We start from the raw sequence: 14,583 nt of genomic DNA, 5'->3' as shown, positions 1-14,583 counted from the left end.
GGAATGCAGCCCACCAGATCTGTTGCATGTCTCAATCTCCCACAAATAGGTTTTTAAGTTCAAACCCCCCAAAACAGCTATTTATGTGGAGGGGGGACTTCAAACCTCACTGAATCATGTACCTAGTGTGCGTTTCATTGTATGTAAATCGTACATCACTTTTTAAAAAGTAAAAATAAAGTCCTCTAACTTTATCCTGTGTCTTCCTCTAGCTGCCCATTTCTCAACTCCACTTCTGAGCAAAACCAAAACAGTCTATACTCCATTTTTAATTTCTCTCTTCTTAATTTCTCTTAAATTGCTTTTAAAAAGATCTTAGGACTCCATCACTTCTCTTGTTAAAAAAAAAAAAAATCACCAAGGGGCACCTGGGTGGCGCAGTCGTTAAGCGTCTGCCTTTGGCTCAGGGCGTGATCCCGGCGGTCTGGGATCGAGCCCCACATCAGGCTCCTCCGCTAGGAGCCTGCTTCTTCCTCTCCCACTCCCCCTGCTTGTGTTCCCTCTCTCGCTGGCTGTCTCTGTCAAATAAGTAAACAAAATCTTTAGAAAAAAAAAATCACCAAATCACTAAATCCCAAGAGTACTTATGTTATGAGAACTACCAGAACCAGCAAAACACCTGACATAATTGACTACTTCCTTCCCCTTCAAACACTTTCATCATTTGGCTTCCAGACACGTCATCCCCCCAAGCTATCCTTCTCAGTCACAGAGGCTTCCCTACTGTTCCCTGAACAGTACATTCTGCACATTCTGTACTTGCCATTCCTCTGCATGTTAACACTATTCCTTGAGATATCTACACTGCTCACAAATTCATTTCTTTTATTTTCTACACAAATGTCACCTTAGCAGTAGGCCCTAATCACCCTGTATTTTCTCCGTAACATAAATCACTATTTTCCATGTATTTATGTCCGTCTCTCATAACCAGAATGTAAGCTCCATGAAGACGGCAACTATTTGTAAACTGCTCTATCACCAGTGCCCAGATAAATGCCTGCCACGTGAGTATGGCTAAATAAGTATTTGGCAAATGGTGAATGAACTTAAAATATAAAGACTATCTCAGAACTAACAATATACTTTATTTTTAAAAACAGGTTAATTGGCTTTTTAGGAGAATTTAAACAGTGCACTGGAGAGTGAGAGGTCAGGGAAAACAAAACACACATTAGTTAGAAACAGGAATGAGAAAGTACAAGGAAACACAGAAAAATGAGGTAACAAAAGCAACAAACAATAAATACAAAGGAAATAAAATTGCTAGGTAAAAAAAAAATTATACAGTCAAATCCAAGTATGCAGTCTCCAAAAGACACACCTAAAAGGAATGTCAGTTTAAAAGCAAATGGAAGGGTCAAAAATGTATCACGGAAACCACAAAACTTGAAAATGCAATCTAACTTGCATTAAGGTAAAAAATAATAACAACAACAACAACATAAAATGGCATAAGAGGACCGCTTCATAATGATTAATGGGAATTCTTTCAAGCCTTTACCATTAGGTAAATGTAATGCTTTTAAAACTGGTGAGGGTGGAAGTGGTAAAGTAGGAAGGCCAAGAAAAGTAGTCACAAAGAATGTAAAAGCTGACCTGCACCTCCCCTAAAAAGTAAATACAAAGGAGAAAAACACAGACCAAACTCATCTTTAAGTGGTAATGTAAAAATATTTAAAAAGTCTTCATGAATTTATTAAAATATCTTGATATTCCTTTTAGAAATGCAAAGATGGTCCGATATACAAAAGTATAAAATCTATTATATCAAATATATTAAATAAAAATATGTATATATTATAAACAAAATTATTTGTATGGAAATCAAAATGGCACTTGATAAACCCTAATACACATTTGAATAAAAACTCTTTGCAAGGGGCGCCTGGGTGGCACAGCGGTTAAGCGTCTGCCTTCGGCTCAGGGCGTGATCCCGGCGTTATGGGATCGAGCCCCACATCAGGCTCTTCTGCTATGAGCCTGCTTCTTCCTCTCCCATTCCCCCTGCTTGTGTTCCCTCTCTCGCTGGCTGTCTCTATCTCTGTCGAATAAATAAATAAAATCTTTAAAAAAAAAAAAAAAACTCTTTGCAAAACAAGACAAACTATTCTTCAAAGTAAAAAGCAAAGATCATGTTTAGTGGAGAAATACTAGAACCATTCTCATTAAATTAAGGAACAGGGATGACTGTAATCATTTTTTTAACAATGTTCTGAAAGTGTCAGCCAATCAATATGAAAAGAGAACAGAGGCGCCTGGGTGGCTGAGCTGGTTGAGCGTCTGACTCCTGATCTCAGCTCAGGTCTTGTTCTCAGGGTTGTGAGTTCAAGCCCATGTTGGAGCCTACTTAAAAAAAAAAAAAAAAAAAAAAAAAAAAAAAAAAAAAAAAAAAAAAAAAAAGGAACAAAAGGCATATATATCAAGGGGGCGCCTGGGTGGCACAGCGGTTAAGCATCTGCCTTCGGCTCAGGGCGTGATCCCAGCGTTATGGGATCGAGCCCCACATCAGGCTCCTGTGCTATGAGCCTGCTTCTTCCTCTCCCACCCCCTGCTTGTGTTCCCTCTCTCGCTGGCTGTCTCTATCTCTGTCAAGTAAATAAATAAAATATTTAAAAAAAAAAAAAAGGCATATATATCAAAAACAAAGTTAATTTATGAAAATGATCGGATGATATGGTTGAAGGCCTGAAAAAAAATCACATGAAGCCACTCCCCAAAAAGTCAGAGAATCCAGTAAAATTATCAGGTTTTAAAATATATTTTAAAAAAACACAAAAAGGGGCACCTGGGTGGCTCAGTTGGTTAAGCGTCTGCTTTTGGCTTGGGTCATGATCTCAGGGTCCTGGGATAAAGCCCACCGGGCTCCCTGCTCATCAGGGAGCCTGCTTCTCCCTCTCCCTCCGCTACTCCCCCTGCTTGTGCTCTCTCTCTGTCAAATAAATAATATTTAAAAAAATAACCACCCAAACAAACAAAAAAAAAACCCAAATAACAACCCAATGAAAAAATAGGCAGGGGCGCCTGGGTGGCTCAGCCATTAAGCATCTGCCTTTGGCTCAGAGCTCCACATCGGGCTCCCTGCTCGGCGGGAAGCCTGCTTCTCCCTCTCACACTCCCCTTGCTTGTGTTCCCTCTCTTGCTGTCCCCCTGTCAAATAAATAAATAAAATCTTTAAAAAAACATAGGCAAAGGATTCGAATAGACACTTCTACAAAGAAGATACAGAAATGGCCAATAAGCACATGAAAAGATGCTCAACATCATTATTCATTAGGGCAATGCAAATCAAAATCATAGTAAGATATCATTTTACATCAACTAGGATAGCTATAAAACAAAACAAAACAAGCATTAACATATGACGTGGTAAAATTGGAACATTGTACATTGCTGGTGGGACTGTAAAATGGTGCAGCTACTATGTTAAAACAATTTGGCAGTTTCTCAAAATGTTAAAACATAGAATTAATATACACTCACTAATTCTATTCCTGGCTATATACTAAAAGAATTGAAAAAAAAGAATTGAAAACAGGGACTCAAAGAGATACTCATATACTGATGTCCATAATAGCATTATTCACAATAGCCAAAGGTAGAAAAGACCCAAATGTCCATCAACAGATGAATAAACAAAGCGTGGTATAAATACACAACAGTATATTATTCAGCCATGAACAGGAATGAAGTCCTGGTATCTCTACAACATGAAATATTTGCTAAGTGAAGTTGAAAACATTATGCTAAGTGAAATAAGCCACATACAAAAGGACAAATACTGTTGTGATACCACTTAAAATATCTAGAACAGGTAAATCCATAGACAGAAAGTAGATTAGAGATTACCAAGGGCTGGAGGGGAGAAATGAGTGGGGATTTACTGCTTAACAGGTACCAAGGTTCTGTTTGGGGTGATGAAAAATTTTAGAAATAGAGCTAATGGTTACACAATATTGTGAATGCAATTAATGCTACCTAACTATATACTTAAAAATGGTTAAAGTGAAATATAGAAAAAAAAGATTCACTCTTTCTACAGTAACCTACCCCAAAGCACGGAACCTTTGTGAAAAAAAGTGTGTCTGTCAATCCCTCACACACGAAGTGAAAGCAGCTTCTATAAGAGGAAGAATCTTGGGATAAACCTTAGTGGAATTATGGATATGCAGTCAAGAGTTCAAATTATCCCATGTGCCAAGCACAGTATCTGTCACATAGTAAGTTTCAATAAACATTTGTCCAGAGAAGATGGAAGGGAAGGCACTGGGACAGGTGGGTTGGGAAAAAAAGGGAGGAACGAAGAAAGGTTGGCCTGAGGAAGCAAGTTATTACTACAGCTATGAGGGATTAGAATGATGAAATAACCCAGTCAGTTTTAGCTCTGTCATGTATGTGCAGAACTTGAGTTACTAAGTAACCCGGATTTTGACGTAAGGAAAAAATATAAATTAAAAATTATTTTCCTTGGGGCGCCTGGGTGGCTCAGTCGTTGAGCATCTGCCTTCGGCTCAGGGCGTGATCCCAGCGTTCTGGGATCGAGCCCCACATCGGGCTCCTCTGCTGGAAGCCTGCTTCTTCCTCTCCCACTCCCCCTGCTTGTGTTCCCTCTCTCGCTGGCTGTCTCTCTCTCTGTCTCTGTCAAATGAATAAATAAAATCTTTAAAAAAAAAAATTATTTTCCACAGTTTTCTCACATGCTATTAATAAAGATGAAAAATATAATGGAACAGAAGATCTCATTTATAATAGCAATAACAGAGATGAAATACCTAGAAATAAACTTAGTAAGAAATGTTTATCATCTATAAACTTTAAAACTCCTTAAAAAGATGAACATTAAAAAGACCTGAATAAACAGAAAAATATTTTTGCTATTAGAAAGACTCAACAACGTAAGGATTTTTATTCTCCCTAAATTAAACTTATTTAACAGAATCTCAAATTTAAAAAAAATCAATAAAAAATCTTTTTCGAATTCGGTAAAATGTTCATCTAGATGAACATTAGAGAAAACTTAGTAAAACTCCTAAAGAGTAACAAGTGGGGACCTAGTCACACCATATTTAATTATAACATTTATTACAGCAGTGCACTAATGGCTCAGGAACAAAGAAAAGGCCCAAAAGCCAGGGCAAGAATATATGATACTTTAATATGATAAAAAAGAAATTTTAAATAATTAATGAAAAGACAACTTAAACCGGCAGGTGGGTAATTGGTTAACTCATCTGAGAAAGCAAAGCTGGATTCCTACCTCATGTGTTATATACCAAGTTAAAGTCAAAAGTTTCCATTTAAAAAAGAAAAAAATCCAAAAAACATTAGAGAAACAACGGATAAACTGCTTTATAAGCTTAGGGAAGGGAGGGCCTTTTTTTAAGACGTAGAACAAAAACTCGTATTTGCAATATATGATAAAATAAGGGCTGATTCAGGGTGCCTGAGTGGGTCAGTCAGTTAAGCGTCTGCCTTCAGCTCAGGTCATGATCCCACAGTCCTGGAATCGAGCACCGCATCAGGCTCTCTGCTCAGCGGGGAGCCTGCTGCTCCTGCTCCTGCTCCCTCTGCTTGTACTCTCTCTCTGTCAAATAAATAAACAAAATCTTAAAAAAAGAAATAAGGGCTGATTCTTTTAGATATAAAGGATATACTTTTCTTAGAATTAAAAATCAGTTTTCATTGTCAAATTTAAAAATATTTTTAAAAATAGTTTAGGGGCGCCTGGGTGGCTCAGTAGTTAAGCATCTGCCTTCGGCTCAGGTCATGATCCCAGCATTCTGGGATCAAGCCCCGCACTGGGCTCTTTGTTAAGCAGGAAACTTGCTTCTCCCTTTGCCACTCCCCCTGCTCGTGTTCCCTCTCTCGCTGCCTCTCTCTCTGTCAAATAAATACACAGAATCTTAAAAAAAAAAAAAAAAAGTTAAAAAAGTACAGTAAAAAATCCACAGACAATAACAAGTGTTGACAAGGATATAGAGAAATTGGAACCTATGTGCGTTGTTGGTGGAAATGCAAAGCGGAGTAGCCACTATGAAAAACAGGTATATACACAGCCTTAAACAGGATCCTAGTTTTAGAAAAATAAATTTATGTATGCACACAAAAAAATCTATATAAGTATTATCTCTAGTAGTGAGGGGTACCTTCTTCGTCACCTTCTTTATATTTGTCTTATGTTTGTATTGTTTTAAACAGTAGACACTAACATTTACTGAGAATTTCTGGAAGTCAACCTGTTTATGTATGCACTTTACTTGTACTTAATCTCACATTTAATCTTTATAACCATTAAAAAAGTAAGTACTATTCCTTCAATATAAGATAAGGAAACTCAGTCATAGAAAGTGATGGCACCAGAATTCATGTGCATGTAACTTTTTTTTAAATAGCTTTATTGAGGGGCACCTGGGGGCTCAGTTGGTTAAGCATCTGCCTTTGGCTCAGGTTATGATCCCAGGGTCCCGGAATTGAGCCCCATACTGGGTTCCCTGATCAGCAGGGAGTCTGCTTCTCCCCCTCTCTCTGCTCCTCCCCACCACTCGTGCTTGCTCTCTCACAAGTAAATAAATAAAATCTTAAAAAAAAGAAAAAGCTTTATTGAGGTTTAATTTACATACCATAAAACTTACTTGTTTTAAGCATATAATTCAGTAATTTTTAGTAAATTTACAATTGTGTGACCATTGCCACAATCTAATTTTAAAATATTGCCACTGTCCCCAAAAGAAATCTCATGCTCATTTGCAGTCATTATTTTCACAGTCAGCCCCAGGCAACCACCATTCTATCTTCTGTCTCTGGATTTGCCTTTCCAAACATCTCATACCCATAGAATCACATTGTATATGGGGGGGGGGGGTTCTTGTCTGATTTCTTTCACTTAGAATATTTTTGAGTTTACCCATGTTGTAGCATGTATCACACCTCCATTCCTTTTTATTGTCAAGTAGTATCCCATCATATAGATATATCATACTCGGTTTATTCTATTACCAGTTGATGGAGATCTGGGTTGTTTCATTTTGGGGTTACTGTGAATAATGCTGCTATAAATATTCAGGTACTAGTTTTTGTATGGACATGTTTTCATTATTCTTGAGTAGATACCTAGGAGTAGAACTGCTGGGTCATATAGTATATTTAACTTTTTAAGAAACCGCCAAACTGTTTTCCAAAGTAGTTGCATCATTTTACATTCCCATCAGCAATGAATGTTTTTCCACATCCTCACCAACACTACTGCCTACTATTTTTATAAGCAAAAATGTAAAGGTAAATATTTTTAAGAGCCTGAGAACACTTACACCTATCATTTTTTGCCATGCTGTACTTCCTAAATGTAAACTCTGCAACCTCTTAAACATCTATGCACTTCATGACATAAATGAAGACTGAACATAATCTGAAGGTGTTCAATACACACAGAAAACCATACACTTACATGAACAACTGCTCTTACATAAAATTCTACTTCAAATCTTTAAAAAAAGATTATATATGAACACAAACTACATATATAATACCACTTAGAAACAGCATACATACCTAATTTTAGTTCAATTGCTGTGTTGGTGTTACATTTGTACTCTGCCAGTTTCTTCTCCACTGCACTCTTGTACTCAACCAAAAATTTCTCCATAGCACCAAATCCTAAGGGAAAGTTTTTAAAAGGTCTTGTTGGAAATGGTTTAAATAGTAGGTAAATATTTAGGTAAACTATTTAAACCTACAAAGAGGGTTCTAAGTAGAAGTGGAATAAAAGGAAGATTTAAAATATGTTAATAGATCATAAAAGCACAGATCACTCTCCATATAATCCTAAATAAATATACCAGAGTATGACTGCCTCATTATAAAACAGGAAGAACATCATTTTTGCCAGAGGCTTATGAGTTAGACTTGCTTTACATAAATAAGTAAATCTAAAAATTAACATGACTACTGACATTTCTTTAGAGTTAATACTAGTATATATTACCTGCTAGGATTTATATCTAAGCAGCTTTTCCAAAATATAAGAAGGGTGCCACTGCTCCACCAAGACACAAGGTGAGAATATCCTTTGATAATTACAATAGCATTTCATCTCCAATACTGCAAAAATTCTACCCAGAGTACTTCAGATTAAAAAACCATCAACTGATAATGCATAGATTATCTCAGGAAGGACACACAAGAAACTGGTAACCGTGGTTATCTCTAGGATTAGAGAGAAGGAGTGGGGACAGGGTTAGGAAAGAAAATTTTCACTGCATTAAAAAAAAAGTTTTTTGGGGGCGCCTGGGTGGCACAGCGGTTAAGCATCTGCCTTCGGCTCAGGGCGTGATCCCGGCGTTATGGGGTCGAGCCCTGCATCAGGCTCCTCCGCTATGAGCCTACTTCTTCCTCTCCCACTCCCCCTGCTTGTGTTCCCTCTCTCGCTGGCTGTCTCTATCTCTGTGGAATAAATAAATAAAATCTTAAAAAAAAAAATTTTTTTTTAACCATATGTGTACAAAGTCGTAAAATATGGGCTACTGGCAACCAAATGGTTTTACTACAATGTGGCTACATAACAAATAATTAAAAATGAAAGCAATCATTATCCCGATAAACTCTCAAGCAAAGATGACAATAAATCTCCTGACAAAATGAACACAAAAATCATAAAAATTCAGGAAAGAAGTAGTCATGAGCAGAAACAAAAGAAACGTACAGTGACATGCCACAAACTTTAACAAGTGATTAAAACACACATACACAGAAAATAGGGAACATCTGAGGCAGTACAGACTAAGTCTTTTGTCAGAATTCCTGGAATGAAATCCAGGCTTCACCACTTAATTACCACATCTGTGACCTAGAACTGGAGCACATTACTTGACTCCTCTGAACCTAATCTATAAAATTGAGATAAAAGAACCCATTCCAAAGAATTACATATAACATAAGCAACAAAATTTAACTTGTGAAATCATACATTGGTTTAATCCCCACAAATCTATCAGACAAGTAAATACTATATCAGCCCCACTTCATATTAAAACGCTCAGGCTTAGAAAGAGGTTTAACTGCTTAAGTGCACCCAACTATTGAGTGGTAAGGCAGAGATTCATATTGAGGTGTAATTCTTACTTTATGTAAACCGTACACAATACGTATGTACCCCATCTTTTATACTACCAGTGTACTCCCAAGATCCCAGAGTCACTATCTCATAGAAGAATCCTCCTTTAAGTATCTGTAGAGCTCACGTGATAACCTATCCAGCACATCCATAAAAGTGTAGTTAAGACTACTATGAAGGCACTGGGAAAAGATAGAAGTAGAAACTGTCCATCACTCCAAAAGATAAGTTAACTGGAAAAAGTATATACTCACACCAAAACAGTCTTAATACACGTACAAAACAGCAATTATTAGTTATGAAATGTGTAAACTGAAGAGACCAAAAAAAAAAAAAGAATAGAATGAACATGCAAATTTTAGTACAAACTACTATGAGAACTTTAGATGAAGGAAGAATTCGAGAACAATCTTTCTTAAAGAAAATCTAAATCGATCCTAGAAATATTAAAGCGTGAAAGATTAAAAAGACGATTGCGAAGACAAGGTTCAAGGGAGAGCCCCAGTGCAGGGCAAGGCAGCAATGCGCGAGCTCCGAAGTTGTCTGTAGTGGAGGGAGACCTGGAAGAGGAGGACGATGTGAACATTAAAATCAGCTGGCGGGAACAGAACCAAGCTACTGCGGCTGAGGCAGCAGTGCGAAAAAGGAACGAGAAGATAAACAGGCCTCAAGGCAACTGGCACCTTACAAGCCAAATCGCGACTCTTTCCCCGGGCTTTTTCGGCCCTCAGCAGGGGTCGAGTTCTTCGCAGAAGGCACAGAACCCCGAGTAGCTGGGGGCGGGGGCACGAACCGCGGCCAACAGAGAGCTGGGCTGAGAGTTCCGTGCTTTCAGGATGAAGTAAGCCTTCTGGAACCCAGGCTGGAGCCGGAAAGTTCCAGGCGGGCACTGTCACCACGGTCTCGGCATTCTTTCCCAAACCTGCCCGCCCCCTCCCCTTGGTAAACTTTTCCCGGGAACTTACCCGCCATTTCCGAGCTGCGAGCAACCGCGGCCGAGGAAGGACGAATCAACCCGCGCGCTCCCTGGCCGGAAGTGAGCTCATTCTCTGACGCATTTCCCCCGCCCACCTCTGGCAGGTCGCTAGCCAATGAGAAGAGGAGAGTCGAGGCGCCGGGAGGTAGAAGCACCTCCAGAGGCGGGGCTGACACTGCGGGGAATGCTCCGACCGTTGCCTAGCCACGGCGAGTGCGGTCAGCCACTTCACAGGCCCGAACCCGAGGAGGAGGCTGCGTAAGGGGCCGTCTATGTTAAGATGCTCTCTGGCTCACCCGTGGAGAGTTTCTTTAGGGTTGGATTTGAACGATATAAGTACCGTAAAGCTGTTTTCTATTCCGTCAGCGACGTTTCGTAGACTGGCAGAAAAACTTTCCCCTTGGCCTGCACAAATACCTGAGGCCTAGGTTTATGTAGGTAAAATATAGGGATTGAGCTGCAGTTGCAGGAGAAATTTACGTTTTTGTTTCCATTTTTGCCGTAAATTCTTGTTTAACATCATTTTTCTTTTGTCATGTTTTTAAGCAGTATACAGTGTAATATTTAGGTACTCTGCTTTCACTCTTAGGATTAGTAGGCAACCATTTGGTGCACGGGAATTGTTAACTAATAATACCGCAAGTGGCCTGATCTGTCCTACATGTCTCAAGCACAAGTGGCCTGAACCGCATCACAGGATGCTTCCTGATTTGGGCCTCAGGGCTTGTTAGTACTTCATAACTGTTGAAACTTTTTTGTCCCAGAAGATAAGACATTATTTAGGTATCCATAAATATTCCCACAATGTTGTCTAGACTCTAAAATGCCTGTCTCGACAAATGTTGGTTAACAGGCTTTACAGTGCTATTGCTAGAGCTAAAATGGACCCTTGGGATAATAGTCTAGAATTAACACATCCCATCATTTTAGAAATAAGGACATTAAAGCCCAGAAAAGAGAAATTGCCCAAGTTCACACTCAGTTTGCAGCCTATGTAAGAGTCCAATTCTCCAGATACTCAGCCCAGTATTTGTTCAACCGCATGGAGATGGCCCTCTTGAAGATAGAGATGAGAAAATGTACCGGGAAGGTTCAGATCTTTCTTTACACCTTAATGAAACACAAGAAATTACCATCCCAATGCTAAGAAGAAACCTGAAATCTGCCATTAATGACATCTTGTATCAAAAAAGGAAAACGATCTTTTTTTTAATCATTTGTTCAAAATGACAAGACTGGTTTCTTTACAAAACCATCTTACTTATAGGTTGTCCAATAGCTAACCAGCAATTACCCTTATAATACGAAATTAAGCAAGTCTGACATAGATTAGTCCTGCGACTTTATGGTTAGTTGTAGGGAAGAAGCGTAATGAAACCAAAATATGATAAATATAAATAAGAAATAAGATGAATATGAATAAGAAGTATACTTAAACATATATTGTGTGACTAGCATTTAGCATGATCTGCTTTCAGAATTGAGGTTATAGGGGGTTTTTTTAGATTTAATTAATTAATTAATTAATTAATTTAGAGAGAATGCAAGCAGGGGGAGGAGCAGAGGGAGAGGGACAAGCAGCCTCTATGCTAAGCATGGAGCCTGACCAGGGGCCTGAACTCATGACCCTGAGATCATGACCTGAGCCAAAATCAAAAGTTGATTGCTTAACTGACAGCCACCCAGGCACCCTGAGGTTATAGTTTTATATTGTCCTTGTCTTAGAAACGTTCACATATATTTTTTACAATGCCAAAGAATATGTGTTTAGGTACAGTCATTCTGAAAGAATGACTTCTTTTTTTTTTTTTTTAAGATTTTATTTATTTGTCAGAGAGAGACAGCCAGCGAGAGAGGGAACACAAGCAGGGGGAATGGAAGAGGAAGAAGCAGGCTTCCAGTGGAGGAGCCTGATGCAGGGCTCCATCCCAGGACTCTGGGATCACGCCCTGAGCCAAAGGCAGACGCTTAACGACTGAGCCACTCAGGTGCCCCTGAAAGAATGACTTCTTTCAGAAAGATAGTAGTAAAATTACCAAAAAGGAAAAAGGTATTTTCTTTTTTTTCCAGGGTCTCCCTCCGCCCTTTTATATTTTATTTTACCTTGTTCTAAAGGGGACTTAGGAGGTGAATGTTAACCACCATGGAATAAAATTTCTGCAAAAGGAATATGCTGTCCTTATACATATGGAACAGGCAGTAGAGGACTGTGGAAAGTTCAATGCCCTGCTAGTCTCAGTTCCACTACTACATGATCCTGTAACCTTGTTTCATCTATTAAGTGATGATAATACTCTCCTTCCAATCACCACACTTGGGTTGTGAAAATCAAATGGAACAATATTTATGAAAGAGGGTTGTAAACTCTAAAATTATAGGTTGATATGAGGCGATAGTAGTATGAAAATATTTATTCTAGAATAGGAGGTTTTGAAAAGGCGTTTTTCTCCAAGGAAAAAGCCATATTGCACAATTAGGAATTAACTAGCAACCACATGTTTGATATAGGTTCGAATGCATACGGACTAGTAAATTTTGGCATCCTGTCTTGAAACCTCCAGAAGAGATTTTTTTTTTTTAAAAAACACGGTATTAGAGAGATGGACATCAGGCAGTGCATATAGGACATCTGAGATCTAAAAGAAAAATGCAGTTACTTAATGTATCTTTATTTCAAAATATATACCTTTCTACTGGTAAATAACAATAGCTAGTTAACTTATTTGTTTAGTTCATAGCACTACTTGGGAGGAGAGGGGGGCAATAGGTTTCAATTCCCAGACCAATTATCCAGAATGCCCTACCCACCTACTTGATTTTCTTAAAAGTTAAAATAAAAATAGGTCAGTTCATATCAAAAACTCTAAGAAGAATAACTTAAAGACACACATTACCAACAATTTGCACTCTCCATTTTGTAACTCTCATACACTACCCATAGGAATACAAACCAGTACTTTTTGAGAAGTAATTTAGCAATTTTAACAAATTGAACACATTTATTAATTTGTATATTTTTTAAATTTATGTATCTTTTGAAGTAGCAGTTCCACTTACAAGCTTTTGTCCTATAAAACTATTTGCATAAGAATGCAAGGATATATGAACAAAGACGTTCAATGCAGCATTAATTTTACTGAGAAATTGGAAATGGCCTAAACATTCATCAAAAGGGGTTGGTTAATATGTACTGACTTAGGAGACCATCTACTGTATAATAGGTTAAAAAATAAATTATACAACATTATAATGTTACGTTATTCATATACAGAAGTGTGTTTTGATATAAACATAGAAAACATCTAAAAGCATACTAACAAGTTCAACAGTAACTGCCTCTAGAAGGGGGAGTGTGAAAGAAAAAAAAAAAGAAGGGGGAGTTTGAAGAGAATTAATGAGGGATTTAAAAAAATAGTTTGCTTCTTTTAATGAAGCTATGTTGTTTTCTTTCATAATTAGAAACGTAGCATCTTTTTGGAGGTTTTTGGACATATTTGCTAACTTCTTACCCTCTTTTTTACAGTCTACGAATCAAAGAGAAACAGCTTAATTGAAACAAGGAACAGTTGAAAGTTAATATTTCTCCTTCTTCGTTATGTCATTATTTATAAGCAAAGATTGCTCAAAATGAGGGAAGAGCACTATAATTGCTTATACTTGCTTACAAATGACTATCCAGTGAGGCATGCTTCACTTTTTGAAACTATAATTTGTAAGGATGGCGTAAATTATGTGCGTCTACCTAAGGTAGTACAATAATGCCTAAGATATTTCACATTCCATAGTGAAAATGCTGTTTCAAATATTTTTTTCAATGTTAGCCAACAAAAAAATTGACCATTATTCTTCTGTCTTGAATTTTTTTTGCTGTTTTGCGTGTTTTTTCTTAATATGGAAAGCTTCAGGGTAGGGGGAAGGTGAAGAAAACTTTATCAAAGATACTTAGGAATTAAAGAAATAAGACTGAAAAGTGGTGAAAATTATGACTAGAAATATTCATTTTAAACTGATATATTATTTCAGTCAATGTCTTCTTTTTTTGACTAGTATAAAACACATATAATTGACCATCTTAATCATTTTTTATGACTTTATTTATTTATTTCTTTATTAGAGAGAGCATGAGCAGGGGGAGGAGCAGCGGGAGAGGGAGAAGCAGGTTCCCCACTGAGCAGGGAGCCCAATTTGGGCTCCATCCCAGGACCCTGGGATCATGACCTGAGCCAAAGGCAGATACTTAACGGACTGAGCCACCCAGGTGCCCCAACCATCTTAATCATTTTTAAAAACACAGTTTAGTAGTGTTAAGTATATTTGCATTTCTGTGGAAGCTGTCATTTTAATGGACTGGTTTTCAGCCAACTTCTTTGTGATCTATTTACTCATATTATGATTCCCAGCAAGACTCTTAACTTCTATCATCTAGACACAAAAAGTGAGTAGCTTTTATACCAGCTATAAAATACCATTAGTTAAATGTTTAATTCATAAACCCATC

General features: G+C 37.8%; 1 protein-coding gene across 5 annotated transcripts in view; it reads right to left on the bottom strand.

The window, feature by feature from the left end:
- Positions 1-10,155, bottom strand: part of HAT1 (histone acetyltransferase 1) — a 66,592-nt gene extending 56,437 nt beyond the window's left edge. For 2 of the 5 annotated variants that reach the window (XM_002923905.4, XM_034654741.1), the window contains exons 1-2: positions 10,075-10,155; positions 7,549-7,653 (exon numbers count right to left, since the gene is read on the bottom strand). In XM_002923905.4, the coding sequence (XP_002923951.1) occupies positions 7,549-7,653; positions 10,075-10,081 (112 nt within the window). In that variant the 5' untranslated portion in view covers positions 10,082-10,155. Of the gene's footprint in view, positions 1-7,548; positions 7,654-7,981; positions 8,003-9,792; positions 10,022-10,074 lie in introns of those variants that run through there. The other 3 variants (XM_034654738.1, XM_034654737.1, XM_034654740.1) reach the window with 3 other exon arrangements.
- Positions 10,156-14,583: the final 4,428 nt, after the last annotated feature.

This window comes from Ailuropoda melanoleuca, chromosome 2, assembly GCF_002007445.2.
Source record: "Ailuropoda melanoleuca isolate Jingjing chromosome 2, ASM200744v2, whole genome shotgun sequence".
NCBI classification, from domain to species: domain Eukaryota; kingdom Metazoa; phylum Chordata; class Mammalia; order Carnivora; family Ursidae; genus Ailuropoda; species Ailuropoda melanoleuca.
The sequence above is the reverse complement of the archived record's forward strand: the minus strand, read 5'-3'. Positions and strand labels throughout refer to the sequence as shown.